General features: G+C 54.6%; 1 protein-coding gene across 1 annotated transcript; it reads left to right on the top strand.

Annotated features, from left to right (window-relative positions):
* Window positions 1–1,264: 1,264 nt before the first annotated feature.
* Window positions 1,265–14,801, top strand: SNCB (synuclein beta). Its single transcript, XM_049858951.1, has 6 exons — window positions 1,265–1,557; window positions 2,182–2,311; window positions 5,411–5,452; window positions 5,638–5,756; window positions 11,465–11,554; window positions 11,919–14,801. Exons 2-6 carry the CDS (start codon window positions 2,191–2,193, stop codon window positions 11,949–11,951), a joined length of 405 nt encoding a protein of 134 aa, XP_049714908.1. The 5' UTR covers window positions 1,265–1,557; window positions 2,182–2,190; the 3' UTR covers window positions 11,952–14,801.
* Window positions 14,802–15,677: the final 876 nt, after the last annotated feature.

Raw genomic sequence — 15,677 nt, 5'->3', positions numbered from 1 at the left:
AGCGAGCATTCATCCTCGTGCAAACGTCTTTGTGTGCTTGTGTGAGTAGAGAGCCACAGGATAAATTCCTGGAAACGGAACCTCTGGCTCAAAAGAAGCGTGCATTTATGTTTCTGATAAAAATTGCCAAAACGTCTTCCAAAAAAGCCCACGCCAATTTCCAGTCCTATCAACAGCCTGTGAACATTTTTTCCAGGCCTTGCATAGTTTGGCCACTAGCTAGCCCCTCACCGCATCTCCTGTCACTCTCATATCCTGCGTTTCTGGCCACAGGGCCTTTACCCATGCTGTACTCACAGCCTGAAATTCCTTCCTCCCGTTTGCCAGATGAATCTTACCAGTCCTGTGAGGCCCAGCTTAGATGCCACCTCCTCCATACAGCCTCTCCTGACTCCCCTGAGCAGTCAAAGTTCCCTTCCTCTGGGATCCCACAGCATCTTGGGCCTAATTCTATCATAGCACTGACTGTGGGCCTACTGTGCGGCTGGCATTTTATGTCTATTTTGACAATCCGCATAATAACCACACAAAGAAGTGGTCTTGTGCCCTTTTTCTCCCTCCTTTCTGATTCTCAAGCTGCACAGGCTTTTCGCCTCTTCCTAAGTGTATTGCTGCCTTAGCGCCTTCGCTCTGGCAGTTCCCTCTCTATAGATCTTGCCCTCATCCATGTTGGCTTGATGACCTCTCTCCTGAGTCTTTGTTCAAATTTACCTCCTCAGAGAGGCCTTCCCTGACCCCTTTATCTCAGCACCCCTGCTGTCCTACCTCTGTTACATCACCGTTTTATCTTCATAACACTTCTCATAGCTGGAATAACTTTGTTTGATATAAGTGTTCCGTGTTCATTTTTCTGTTTTGCCCCTACCCCCAGCTCCACGAGAGCAAGGGTCTTGTTCATCTTTTCCAATGTCTCCAGTCTTGAACTTGCCTGGCACCTGTGTATGGACTCAATAAACATTTGTGGAATGATTCGTCCATATTTTACTGAAGAGGAAACTGGCATGAAGTCCCACATTAAGTAAAGAAGCATAGCCGGGATTCGAACTCACTCCAAAGCCAACTGCATTATTTCTTCCCTACTCTTGGCACGTCTCTCTCACCAAACTAGTCTCCCGGGGGCAGGGCGCGAGTCTGACGCTCCCGGGTCCCCAGTGGCGCGTAGCGGGCTGGCCCCGGGAGGTTCATAGGCTCCGCAGAGATGTGGCCCTCCCCGCCCCCTGTCAGTCAGACCGTGGGGGCGGTACGGCCGCCAGAGGGGGCGCTGAGCTCAGAGCTGCCGCAGCGCCGGAGCCCGAACCCGAGCTAGAGTGAGTGAGCTAGCTAGCACCGTGCGAGGAGCGAGCGGTGGCTGGAGACCCACCCGAGGTCGGGGCACTGCTGCGCCGCGGTTCAGGGTCCGCGCCCCGCCTGCTGCTGGCTTATTCGAGCGCCCGGCCACGGCCCGATCTTCCCTCCGCTCCTAGCCCACCCAGCCCGCCTTAGCCGAGCCCCGGCGTCCGTCTGCCGCAGCCGCCGCTGCAGCCGCCGCTCCATCCCTAGCCCGGGCCTCGCATCCAGGTGAGGCGCCGGGCACCGGGGACCGGGACTTGGACCGAGAGGGGCCGAGGTGCAAAAGAGAAGGGGGAGGGAGAAGGGCCTGGGGCTGGAGATGGGAAAGAGGATGGCGAGGAGGCGCCGGAGGGAGCGCATCAGTGTGAGCCCCTGGCTGTGTGCCTGCTCCTCTGTGTCTGCAGCTTTCTGGGTGGCTGTGTGGACGTGCGTCCGTGCCCGTGTGTCCATGTGTGCCAAAGTGTCCGTGCGCGTTTGAATGTGTGTGTCCTGTATGTGCACGTGAGCGTGTCTGTGGGTGTATGTCCGTGTGTGCATGGTCGTGTGACTTTGTCATGTGTGACAGGCAGGTCCTGGGTTTTCGCGCCGAGCCCAGCACTCCGGTTCCATGGGGCTGTAGGTTGCAGGGCCCCGGATAACCGTAGTGGCTGCCCCTCCCACGTCCCCAGGTTTCAAGGACGCTAGGACTCGCTGCGGCCCTGAGGCTGCTCCGGGGTTGGGAGTGAGAGGGGAAAAGGGGATACAGGGGCTCCAGTCCCCGGAGGGCGGGGAGGGGGCACCCGGGCCCCTCGGGGATGGCTGGGTGATGGTGCGGAGCCAGCGCACCGGTGCCCGTGTGTTCGCCCTCCCTAGGCCGCCAGGATGGACATGTTCATGAAGGGCCTGTCTATGGCCAAGGAGGGCGTCGTGGCCGCCGCGGAGAAAACCAAGCAGGGGGTCACCGAGGCTGCGGAGAAGACCAAGGAGGGCGTCCTCTACGTCGGTGGGCGAGGGGCGGGGCTACAAGATTGGGGTGTCCTCGGAGGGAAGGGGCCGGTGTCCTTAGAGGGAGTAGGAGGTCTGGGCAGGAGAATATGAGTCAGCAGATGGGCCAGGGTCAGCGGGGGTCACTGGGGACCTAACCAGCAGATGGAAGCCTGGTCAGTGAAGGGGGTGGGGGGTGATGAGAATGGGGTTCAGCTGAAAGACCAGGGGACAAATACAGTGATAAAAGCAGATAGCCGCCTTTTTTTTATTGTTATTATTGTCATTATCATCGTTAATAGTTACCTGGTGTTGAGCCCTCACTATATACCGAGTACTGTATGAAATGCCATAGCATCCATTACCTCATGTAGTGCTCCGAGCCCATTCTCCAGGCTAAGAAGACCGGGCTTCCCACAAGTTTATCTGTCTTGTCCAAGGTCACACAGCTGGTAAAGCCTAAGGCTCGGTTTTGAACCTACCCTTAGGGACTCCAAAGCCCCAACCCTCCGCTGGCAGATCCTCCCTCCTTGTCTGTCCCTGCCCTCCCTCCCAGCCCTCCTCTTCAACTACCTCTGCATCTGAGCAGCTCTCTAGGTCTCCCCGCCTCCCTGTGCCTGTGGTTCCACCACAGCCATCTCTCCTCCCAGTCCACCCCTCCCTGCAGCTGCCAGCTGGTGTCAAGAGAAGGACTGGGTGGTTAAAATCTCTCCCCCTAAATGTGAGGAGGCTGAGCCTGCAAGGTCATTTGCATAAAGAAAGGAAAGACCAGAAACTGGCCTTTCCGAAGTCCACACTCTGGACGTACTGAGGTATAACTAACTGCCCCTTAGGTAGGCTCAAAAAGTGAGTAACTTGCCCAGGACCATGGCAGACTTGGGATTATGGTTGCTTTACAAATATTCATTGGATACCTACTACAACATGTAGGGCATTGTGTGGATGCTGGGGATGTAGCAGTGAGCAGGAGAGACAAAGGAGCTGAACCAGAAAATATCAGAGGGTGGTAGAGAGCATTTCAGCAGTGGGATTCAACACCAAGTAGCTGGAACGGGGGACTACTTTGGGTGGGAGAGTCCACGAGGGCCTACCTGAGGAGGGGGCATTTTAGCTGAGCCCTGAATAATGAGAAAGAACCAGGCAGGGGGTGTGGGGCGGGAATGGCAGGTGCAAAGGCCCTGTGATAGCATGAGTTAGAGGAGACCAAGCTCTGCAGAGGCAGAAAACAAGCAGTGGTAGGAGATGAGATGAGATAGGCAGGCAAGGAGGCCCTTTAGGACAGGACAAAGCATTATTATAATTGCCACAAGAGGCTGTAAGCGGGGGACTGACGTGGTCTGATTTCAGTTTTAAAGGATCCCTCAGGCTGTTGGGTGCAGAAAAAATTGCAGGGAGGCCCGTTGAGAGGTAGTGCAGCCACCAGACAAGAGTGATTAGGCAAGGGTAGTAGCAATGCGGAGAGAGAGAAGGCTTTAGCCCTGTCAGGTAGCCCGCATCTCCGGCCTCCTGTCTGCCTCCTCCCTCAGCCTCTTCCCCCCTATTGAGCCCTGGCCCCACTGACATTGTCTCTCTGCTAATAGACTCCACCACTCTAAGCCATGCTGCTCTTCCCCCTCCCCCCCCCCCCGCCCAGAAATCTACAGTGGCCCTACAGTTCCTACACATTAAAGCCTCAGCTCCCGGTAGCCTGGCATTCAGTGTTCTTCATGGTTCCACCTTGGTCTACTTATCCAACTTTGTTTCTCACTGTGCCCATTGCTCGTGGTGCACAGACCCACCTGGATGCACTTCCTGGGGTCCTGATCACACCCCTCTGTGCTTGCTCTGTGCTTCCCTCTGACCGATGCCCTCCCCAGTCTCCTTTCTGCATCTCCACTGCCCCCCATTTGTCAAGGTCCAGTAGTGTGTCCTCCCTGTCCTGCACTCCAGCTCCCAGCCCTCTGAGACTGGAAGTCATCTCCCCACTACTCAAGATCCAGGGCCCAGAATTGGCTCCCCTCTTACCCTGGTCAGACAGGGAGCAATTGGCCCAAGGCCTGGCACCAAGCAGGTGCAAACAAATTTTGTGGAAGGCAAGATGGGGTGGGTAACAGCCTGCCCCCTCCAGTCCTCTGGTTCTGGCTAGCCTTAGCCTTGAGAAGACTGTCTTCTCACGCTACCGGCCTCTCCTCCTCCTTCCACCAGACTCAGCCCTCCCAGACAGCTTTCTCTGGGTCTGTCAGCTGCTGTCTGGGTTGCCAAACCCTCAGGGTGGGAGGCTCCTTGATCTGTTGAGGCCCCTCCCTTCCCCCAGGTCAGGCGCCTTGCCCTTCCCAAGAGCCCCTCATTTTACAGGTGACAATCATACCCTCCCAGGAAGGCCCAGCCTGTGTCCGGGTGCCAGTCACCATCTCCACATCCCCCTTAGACCCAGCCTGCACTGAGACACTCCCCACTTTGGCCAGAAGGAGGGGTTTATACCTCATTAAGGGGGAGTGGAGGGGGGAGTATGGGTGTCCATGGGTACCAGCTGAGCCATACACCAGGGCACCAAGGGAGCCTTTCAAAATACACAGCTTTTTTTATCCCCTTGCCCCACTCTACCTGTACCCTGGCCTGGGCGCGTACTCGCAGAGTTTGGGAGTCTGAAGACCTGAACTTGAACGCCAGCTCAACCATTTACTATTTGCAGGACCCCTAGTTAGCGCTTTCCCTTGCCGAGCAGTTTCTATCTGTGAAAAGGGACAGTAGCAGCACTGTCCTCATGGGGCTGGGAGAGGGCTACAGGAAGCGATGCCAGTGAGGCACTCACACTGGGCTGGCACTCAGCCACCACCCACTGCAGGGTGTGGGTATTATGATCGGGTGGGGATGGGGGCAGACAGTGGGAGGAGTGGAAGTCCCCAGGAAGCCGGGGAGCAGTGATGAGAAGTGGGAGAGGGGCTTGCATGGAGAGGGGCTAGTATGGGGGCGGGTTTGTGGGATGTGGAGACCATGTCTGAGGATGCCCAAGGAGGCCTTGGGCTGGGACGCCTGCAGCTGACTGGGTCCCTCTGACCACTATGTGGCCACCGTGAGGGCCTGGAATTTCTGTTCCCTGGCTCAGAGCCCTTAAATGTGCTCCCTTTTCTCCCTGCAGGAAGCAAGACCCGAGAGGGGGTGGTACAAGGTGTTGCCTCAGGTACCAGCCCCATCTGGCCCAGTCCCCTTCCCTCACCTGGGCCCTGGGACCTGCCAGCCCCTCAAGGCCGCGGTGGGGGTGCTCCCTGGGGAGGGCAGGCCTGGGGCATTATGGTGGGAAGGGCACCTGTGCCTGTCCTTCACCCTGGCCCACGACTGCTTTCCCTCACCCTGTCCCTGATCCAGTGGCTGAGAAAACCAAGGAGCAAGCCTCACATCTGGGCGGGGCTGTGTTCTCTGGGGCTGGGAACATCGCAGCAGCCACCGGCCTGGTGAAGAAGGAGGAATTCCCCACGGATCTGAAGGCGAGTAAACCCCCTTACCACACACATACAAACACACACACGCACACACACGCACGCACACACACCAGACACAAACAAGCCTGCGACCGTTCTGCCCTCTCTCCCAGCCAACTGGGGCTCAAGATACCTTGCCCCACATTCTTCAGGGCCCTGCTAGACTCCACTTAGAACATGTATGTGTGAAGGTGTGTATAGGCATGGCTTTCCCTGTGACAGTGACCCAGATCCGGCTGTATAGGAGTGTCCTGCTTGAGAGTGTGGCTTGGATCACTTCCAGCCACATCTGCATATGCCACTCGTTGTTCATTCATTTCTTTTCATTCAATAAATATTCACGCCAGGCAGGAATTGTTCTAGAGGTTACCACAGGGAATAAGGTTCCTGTATTCGTACATTGTAGTGGGAGAAGATAGGAGTAAGAAGGCAGCCGATAAATAAAAAAGATAATTTCAGACAGAGATAAGTGCAGCCACCAGACAGTAGGGAGATGGGATAGAGTCAAAGGGTAAGGGGGCTGCTTCAACTGGGAAGGTTTCTCTGAGGAGTGGATATGTGAACTGACACCTAAGGGTTGAGAGAAAAGCAGTCATGGGGAGATGTGTGGCAAGAGTACCTCAGGCAGTGTGAACAGCAAGTGCAAAGGCCCTGAGGCAGGCATGAGCTTATCATGTAAGCCAATAAAGGGGGTGGTGGTTTGTCACACCTTTGTACAGGACATGTTCCCTCAGGGAAGTGGCAGCGGCCTTCCATGTGTGGGTAGAGACACAGGTCTCTATTGGCATGCCCTGGAGGACAAGAGTCGTGGGCTCCAGAGCCTCACAGAGCTGGGTTGGAATCTTAGCCCCGCTACTTCCTGGCAGGTCCCACCGTGTCTCTGAGCCTGGTTCTATGCCTGTAAAGATAGGAGATGAACACAATAGAGCTCTTATGCAGATTGAAGATAATATAGCTCAGGGGTGCTAAAACGTGGGTGTGCATAGGTTAAAACACAAATGGTCAGCCCCCATCTCCAGAATATCTGCCTCAGCAGGTCTGAGGTGGTGCCTGAGAATTTGCATTTCTAAGAAGTACCCGGGTGATGCTGATGCCTCTGGGTCTGTCTGGGACCACACGCTGAGAACCACTAACGTAAAGAGCCTGGCCTGTGGACAGTGGGTGCTCAGTAAGTGACGGTGGCCACACAATCATGTGAACAGCCCATATCTGTCCCCAGGAGATCGTGTGATCCCAGGTGTGTGGGGGAAGTGTACCACGACAATAGTGTGCACTGGGGGCCCACACGTGCGAGTGCCAACATTCCCGGGGACTGCACCTTGTCTGTCCGAGTTCATGTGCAGACCTCTGCCTCAGGGGGTGGGGGCTCCTTGCTCTGCACTTGGACTGGGTGACCAGTGCACATTCGGCATGAGCATACCCCCACCCCAGCCCTCCGCTCCAGACATTTTGCACAGCTAATTCCTTCCACTGTCAGAAGAGTCTGGGACATGACTCAGAAGTTCTCGTTCAAGTTCTGCCTCTGCATTTTACTAGCTGTGTGACTTCCTATTTCTTATCATCATCATGTACCAGCAGTCACTACTGTCCCCTCACTGTCTTTACAATGTCCCTGTGAGGAAGGCAACATCACTTTCCCATTTTACAGATGAAAGAAGTGAGGCTCAGAGAGGTGAAGTGACTTGCCAAGATCCCATTGCTGCCTCCTTCCCTCATAAGGTAGTTGGGAGAATAAGCTCAGCTTCGTTTAATTGGAGTTTCTTGGTGCCAACAAGAGGCCAAGCCCTGCTGGAAGGTGGAGTGCAGAGAGGCCAAGCCCTGCTGAAAATCTGGGGTGCAGAGAGACCAGGCCCTGCTGAGGACTGGGGTACAGAGAGAGAGGCCAGGCCCTGCTGGAAGCTGGGGTGCAGAGAAGCCAGGACCCACTGAGGGCTGGGGTGCAGAGGGAGGCCAGGCCCTGCCAGGGGCTGGGGTACAAAGAGGGGCCAGGCCCTGGTCCTGACCTGTCACTGTGAGGCTGTTTGTGATGAGTCTTTGTTCAGAATCATTTCCCTCACTGTTTTCCTCCTACCAGCACTTGTTGACAATTTTAAGGTTTCTCTCTCAAGGGAGATGGAGACACGTAGAGCTGCAGCCAAACAACAGCCCTCTGAGGCCACTGGGTGAAGGGTAGCCATGCAGCCAAAGTCAGCATTTCCGAGTGTCTCTACCTATCCCTACCTACCACCTGGTTACAGACATTATTGCTGAGTCCTCACCACACTCTCCCAAAGCAAAGAGTTATCCCTTACCCCGTTTTCCCTGGGAGGCAGCTGAGATGTGAGGCGAAATAACTTGCCTGATGTCAAATAGATGGCCAAGCTGGGTTGTGTGTGTGTGTGTGTGCGATAAAGTATATATAACATGAAATTAGCCATTTTAACCATTTTTAAGTGTACAATTCAGTGGCATTAATTATATTCACAATGTTGGACAACCATCACCATTACCTACTTTTGAAAAATATTTGTGTTTTTGGTGAAAATTTACAAAGGAAATTAGGTTCTCATTTAACAATTTCTATACATATTGTTTAGAAACCCTGGTGGTGTAGTGGTTAAGTGCTACGGCTGCTAACCAAAGAGTCGGCAGTTCGAATCCACCAGGCGCTCCTTGGAAACTCTTTGGGGCAGTTCTACTCTGTCCTATAGGGTCGCTATGAGTCTGAATCGACTCGACGGCACTGGGTTTGGTTTTTTGTGGTTTTATACATATTGTTCAGTGACATTGGTTACATTCTTCACAGCATATCAGCATTCTTGTTATTTTCATTTTGGTTGTTCTGTTTCCATTAATCTAGCTTCCCTGTCCCCCCAGCCTTCTAATCTTTGGTCTAGGGTAAGTGTTAACCATTGGCTTCATCTAGACAATGATTTTGAGGAGCACAGTACTCATGGGTGATATTATTTATTTCATGGGCTAATCTGTCATTTGGCTGAAAGGTGACCTCTGGGAGTGGTCTGAATTCCAAGTTTAAAGAGTATCTCAGAGCAATAGTCTCAGGGGTTCATCTAGTCTCTATCAGTCCAGTAAGTCTAGACTTTTTTTTTTCCTTAGCAATTTGAGTTTTGTTCTACATTTTTCTCCCATTCTATCCAGGGCCATCTATTGAGTCCCTGGTTGTAAAGCATCACCATTATCTATTTCCAAAGTTTTTCCGTCACCAAGCTGGGAATTTTGTAAGTTAACTTTTACTGAAGATAACACACATTCAGAAAACATGCAGCTCCAAGAAATTTTCACTAAGGGAACTCCCCCGTGTAACCAGCACCCAAATCAAGAAACAGAATGTCAGCACCTCAGAAGCCCCTGGTGCCCTCTTCCAGCTCCTACTCCCAGGGCCAGGACTAGGGTAAGCCTACGCTGGTGCCTAGGGTGCAAAATGTAAAGGGGCACTTGGTCTCATCTGCATACCCCGAGACTGAGTGCCTCATTAAAATTTGCCCACCAGGCACTACGCTCACCGCACACCTCGCCCTAGTCCTGACCCTGCCCACGCCCTCCAAGCAAAACAGCTATCCAGACTTCTATCGACACAAACCAGCTGATGCAGTGGCATCACTAGGGTGTCCAGGGGTGCAGACCACACCAGTAACATTGTCAGAGGGAGTGACACCAAAATGACTGCCCATAAAAATATCCCTGTAGTTAGTCACAACACAAAAACATTTTTCGTAAGCCCAGCTTACATGTATCAATATACCTACAAGGCTAAAAGTCTATGCTAATTTGCTTTTTGACTCTTCTAATGCACGCCAGTCAGAGCTATCGTTATTATCCAATTACAATGGTGCTTGGAATCACAGGGTTTCGTCTGGATGCCCTAAGAGCACGCACTGTTGTTTTTGTTCCTGCCAGGGTTTTTATAGTTGCTGATTTTGTCAAATTTTCTGGTGTTTTAGCTACAATATTGTGGTAATTAGTATTTGTGAACCTCTATCAATAACTTTTTTAAGAATGAAGTAGTAATAATGGAATAGAAGGAGTGATACACGTGAATTATGATTTACAAATAACATTAGTACAAAAAACATTACTAAGGATTCTGTATGGTCTGGTATGGGAGGAGGTTCATGCGGGAGGTGACACCAACCCTAGTGATGACACTGGCTGGGTGTTTTTTTTTTTTTTTTAACTTCATATAAATGTTATCACGAAATACACACTCTTCTGCATCTGGCTTCTTTCACTCAATAGTAAGTCTGTGAGCTCCAACCGTGCTGTTGTGCGCAACTCTAATTCTTTGTGCGTGTTGTATTGGATTCCACCGTGTGACAAACTACCACGCACACATCCCTTCTACTGTCGTTGACATTTGGGTTCTTTCCAAACAATGTGCTCAAACTGGGGTTTTAACACCACGCTTCTTCCCTGGGTTCTGGTCATGGCTCTGGAACTAAGTTGCTGGGTGACTTTGGGCAAATAAACATTTGCCTACCTCCTGGACCTTGATATCGCCATCTGTAAAATGGGGGGAAATGAGCCAGGTCAGGAGCTGTAAACTCATATACCCACAGGGGCCCACCTAGACAGGTCACGTACAGGAGCTGAAGCTGTCTGGATGGGGCTGGGGCAAGGAGAGCACAGGTATGGTCAGGGTGGGCCTCCTTAGTGCCAACACTCTGAGGTCCCAACATTCTTACCTCCACCCACTAGGGAGGGACAGTGGCCACATGTGGAAGGGGTCTGGCATGTGCCAGCCCACATGTGGCCTTGGAAGCTGTAAAGCATGCATATATACCATACCATACCAGTTGCCATTGAGTTGATTCTGACTCATGATGGCCCCATGTGTGTCAGAGTAGAACGGCTCCATAGAGTGTTCAGTGGCTGATTGTTTGAAAGTAGGTCGCTAGGCCTTTCTTCCAAGGTGCCTCTGGGTGGTCTCGAACTGCCAACCTTTCAGTTAGCAGCCAAGTGTCTTAAACATTTGCACCACCCAGGGATACAGTGTGCATGTACCCCCCAAGTTATTACGTGTGCAGCCAGCTCCATCCTGTGTATGTGCACATAAGTGCGCTCACCTGCAGGTGGCTGGCCATGTGTCTGGCAGTCCCCCACATGCCTGCTGGTCTGTGCCTATCTGGGCAGCAGATGCAGGGGGGAGGGGAGAGTCTTAGCTCACACATCCAAGCAACACCATGGGCTGTTGCTTCCAGCTTATCTTAAAATAGCAACAGCTGAAGAAATCAGGCCATGCAGGGCCCTGGGGGAGGGATGGGTGGAAGGTGGCAGGGGAATGGTTCAGAGCCTCTGCCCAGCCCCATTCCTGAACCCCCATCTCATTCTGGCCCAGGGGAGCATCCAAGGTTATCCCAATGCCCAGGACAGAGCCTGAAACAAGGAGGGGTAGGGGTAAATTGGTGACTGGGCGTTATCTCTGTCCTCCTATCCCATCCAGTCCAAATGATGGTACAGGAAGCTGTCTTGTGCTGGGGGAGGAGTAAAGAGAGCCCAGCTCCCCCTCCTCACCCTCAACTTCAATTAGTGATTAGGGGAGATTTAACCCCTCACATCTCCATTCCACTTCAAGGCACTCCAAATAAACAATTTAATTAGAAACTGCTTGCACAGCCAACACAGCTTAGCCCTCCCCACTCTGCTAAACAGGCAAAAGCTTCCCTGGTAGAAATTTGGGGGCCATCTCACCCACCCTGCCTTTTCTCTGCCTGCAGCCAGAGGAAGTGGCCCAGGAAGCTGCTGAGGAGCCCCTGATCGAGCCCCTGATGGAGTCAGAGCGGGAAAGTTATGAGGAACCGCCTCAGGTGAGGGGGCAGCAGGGCTGGGTGGGACTCCAGGCATCCAGGGAGATTGCTGCCATCCCCACCTGGGGAAGGGGTCCCCTGGAAGGATCGCCTGGGCCGGGAGGCTTCAGACCCCACTTCCCTAGAACCCAGGTGTGGGGGGGGAGCAGAGAGAGGAGGACAGATGGGGCATAGCGCTAGGCCCCAGGCATCCCTGTCCAGGAAGAGCTCAGCTGTCACCAATCTGGAGTTCGTTTCTGCCGAGGGGGAGAGGCGTGCCCTGTTCCTCCTTGAGGGGGAGGGGTCTGGGGCCAGGGCTTGGCTACTTGGTCGCCAAACACCCGCCTTTTGCTCTTCTCCACTTCACCCCACCCCTCTGATGCAGGAGGAATATCAGGAGTATGAGCCAGAGGCGTAAGGGCCCAGGACGGCCCCCACCAGCAGCACAATCCTTTCCCAGTCCCCTGCCCCACCCCCCAGAGCCAGGGCTGTCCTTCTGCCCTTTCTCCCCAAACACGAGATCTTCCTTCTGCTCCGAGGCGCCCCCTTGGAGCCTGTGTTGTGTCTGTCCGTCCGTCTGTCCTATCCGCCCGCGTCCACTCCTGGGGAGAGGACAGGCAGGGGCTGCGGCCGCGGCTGGGAGTCTCGTCCCACCAGGGTTGCCCCCTTCCTGCCCCCTCCCGTCCAGTGTCTGCGCGGATGTAGCATGTTCTATGTTTTTAAACGAAGATCGGAAAGCGACGGCTGTCCTGCTCCCCGAAAGGGGCTCTTCGAGGGGCCCCTGAGCAGCCCGAGAGCCCCCAGCCCACTCCCACATCGACCCCAAGTACCTTTTTTTTAACCAAAAACCAGGAGCCAGGCTGTGCCATGACCCTTCCCCCCAGCCGGCCAGGTCCGAATGCGGGCGTCGTGTGTTGTGATGTGGCATGGAGAGTTCTCAAACCCCCCGTGTGAGCGTGTCCCGGGCGGGCGGGCCCGGCCGCCCCCCGCGTGTCCATGAATAAAGCCAATCTGTCTGTACCCGGGGCCACACGGGCAGAGCTGGGCTGGGCGCCGGGTGGGAGCGGTTGACCGGCTTCCAGGTCCCAGCCCTGCCCAACTCCAATCTTTGAGGCCTGGTACGCTCAGCCCAAGTACAAAGCGGGCCACCTCAGCTTCTCCATCTCCTACTCGCTCGATGACCTAGTGGGGAGTCGGGTCCCCCAAGGTCGGGACACGCAGTGAACTGGTAGATAGCAGAGAGCCGCAAAGTGGCTTAGAGTGCCACCTGCTGGGCCGTGAAGCGCCTGCTGGGGATGCGAAACCGAGAGCGCACACCTCGGCTCACAAGTAGCGCAGGCGCGCGGTGCCCACGCACGCGCGGACATGCGTGCAGGTACGCTGGTGTATTCGCGCGAACCCGAGTGTACCCACCCTAACGGGCGTGCACGTGCACACACGCGTGCCCTCACAGTTGCCCACGCGTACCGTTGAAACCTGAAATCAACAGCGGGCACTAGAAGACGCTGTTAATCCGCAGACAGACCTCTCTCACTCCAGACTGCACGCACCTCTGCACACACCCGCCAAACGCAGAAAACCGGGTCTACCCGGAGGGGAAATGGGTAGGTGCCCCAGGAGGGGGCGGGGCTTCGGCAACCAGTGCCCCGCCTCCCGGAAAGGTGCCCGAAAGTTTGATGGAGGTAGGCGAGGGTCCGCAGAAACCTGGGAAGCCACCTGGGCGGAACAGGACCGGCACTAGGGGACCTCCGACACCGCCTCCAGTGGGGAAGGCTGGGGCAGAGAAGCCGCGGGTTCTGCGCAGAGGCCCCGCCCCCGTCAAAACAAAGGTCCTGGTCTGATTTGGCACACCTCGCGCGGAGGCCCAGTCCTCATCGATGCACAGGTCCCGCCCCGGTGTGCAGCGCTCCTGCCCTCACCTGCCGCAGAGGTCTCTTCTCCCAGCTCTTGCACACTGGCCCCAACCCCCGTCCCTGCAGAAGATCTTCTTTTCTTTGCCGCAGAGGCCCGCAACCTTGTCTGCGTAAGGCCCCGCCCCCGTCTCTGCAGCGGTCCAGCCTCCATTCCCTAGGAAGTCGTGTCACGCTCTCCAGTCCGGTGGCTTGGAGAAGCTTGCTCTAGTCAGTCAACTTCCAAGTGTTAGCACCCCTCCCTCCTTCCCTGATTCGTTGGGACTGGAGTTAGTGCAAGGGCAAGGGAGGCCTTGAACACTGGGGGAGACTGGCCCGCTTGGGTCACTTTACCTTGCAGTGTAAATTATTTCCGGAAGCTGGAGGCAGCAGGTGGACGCTTCCGAAAGGAGAACAAACCGGTGGACTATGATTCTCTGATTCACTTACGTGCTGGTGCCCTTTGGCTGAATGAAGACACTATTTACATCCCGCAATCCATGGGGACTGCAAACTCGTGGCCCTCGGGCTGAATTTGGCCTGTCGATGTATTTGATTAGTTAGCACAGTGTTTTAATTTGAATACTTTTGGTCTGGGCACACCCTTTCCTGTCGGCCCCGGCCCGGTCCCTTCAATATTGGATTACATCCATCCACTGCACTCATTTTCGTGAACTGCCTAAAAGGTTTGACTGTGTGACCGCTGCTCCAGTCACTAGCACCTGATCCCCATTTCTAGATGCCACCATTTGGCCTGTGGGGGTTATTTCTCTTTCCCGGGTTCAAACCCTGCACCTGGCCCCACTGAGCCTGGTTCTGCTCAGAGACCAATGTTCTCATCTGTCAGGGTCACTAAACGCTATTGCAGGCACAGGCCCAGGAAGCATCTGGGGAAGATGCCAGCACTAGCTGAGACAGCAGTCCTGACTGCACGTGCATGAGAACACACAGCTCACAGGCCCCTCCCTCTTAACAGAGACAGAGCCATTTCCTGAGCACCCAGGATGTCCCAGGCATTAGACACTTGTTATCGCCACGCATTTCACTTAAAACTGTCCTCAAGGCTGCCTTACCACTAGCCCCATTTTACAGACGAGGGAGTGGAGACCGGAGAGACAAAGTTACCTGCCCCAGGTCACATTGCTGGGAAGTGGCAAAGGCCACATTCAATCGAGGCCTGACTCCGAAGCCTAACTCCTTTGGCATTTTCCAAGAGGGACTTGCTCTGACTCTGAGGGGGGACAAACAAACAGCAACAGGAAATGTGGAGGCAGCGGGGTGGACGCTACAGACCTCGTTCAGCGTCAGGGAGAGGACAAGCAAGATTATGGGCATGGGTGGGCTTGAGTTCCTGTGCACACTCGAGTAGGTGAGATGGGCATGCTGTGTCAGTATCTCTGTTCAGGTATGGACATGGATGTTGCCCACATGTGCTGTGTGTGCCCATGAAGTCGTTCAACAAGCGTACACCTGCCCTGACCTCCGAAATGGTGGGTGGCAGGGGCAGCCCGCAGGTGCAGCCCTGCCAGAGCTCACATTCCAGCTATCACAAGACCATCAACAAACACATGCAAGAACAGCAAGTGGAATGATGAGATGGAACACGACAAGGAGAGGGCAGTGGACAGCAGTTAAGTAGGGTGGTCAGGCCATTTCTGAGGAGGTGAGGTTGGAATTGACACCTGAATGAAAGGAGGCAGGGACTGTTGCTTGTGGGGGAAGAGCCCACCTCCCTGTGTGTCTGTGTGTGCGTGAGGTGTGCTTAGGGTCTGGATGTGCACATCGAGGTCTCCTTGCTGGACCCACCACCTTTCCTTAGTTGCCTGCTCTCTTCCCTCCAGCTGCCTTCACCTTTTGCCTGTTGAACTCCTTCACTCCTTTGAGCTTTCCGTGGTACCCCATCAGAAGTTACTTCTCCTCACCCTCATCCTGCTCATTTGTGCACACAGAGAGCCCGCTCCCCTACCCCCACCGGCATCAGCTCTCTAAGAACCCCCATTGGCCTGCTGCCCTCTCCTGCTGATGAAGGGCTGGGGAGCAGGGGAGCTGACCCCATGTCTCCACCATTCACCTGCCTCTGTCCCAGCCTGCCCACCCCAACCCCCAGTAACTCTGCTGTACAGCTTTATCAGGAACTTTATTTTTGTTTTCTCCCTCCCCTATTTATAGCTCTCTCCCCTCCAAACCATCCCTGCATCCTTCCCGTTGCCTAGAAACGGGCTCTGGGCTGAGGGTGGGGGAAGGCCAGGCCCAGC

This window comes from Elephas maximus, chromosome 2 (assembly GCF_024166365.1).
Source record: "Elephas maximus indicus isolate mEleMax1 chromosome 2, mEleMax1 primary haplotype, whole genome shotgun sequence".
NCBI lineage: Eukaryota > Metazoa > Chordata > Mammalia > Proboscidea > Elephantidae > Elephas > Elephas maximus.
Note: the sequence above shows the minus strand (reverse complement) of the source record. Positions and strands in the feature narration are given on the sequence as shown.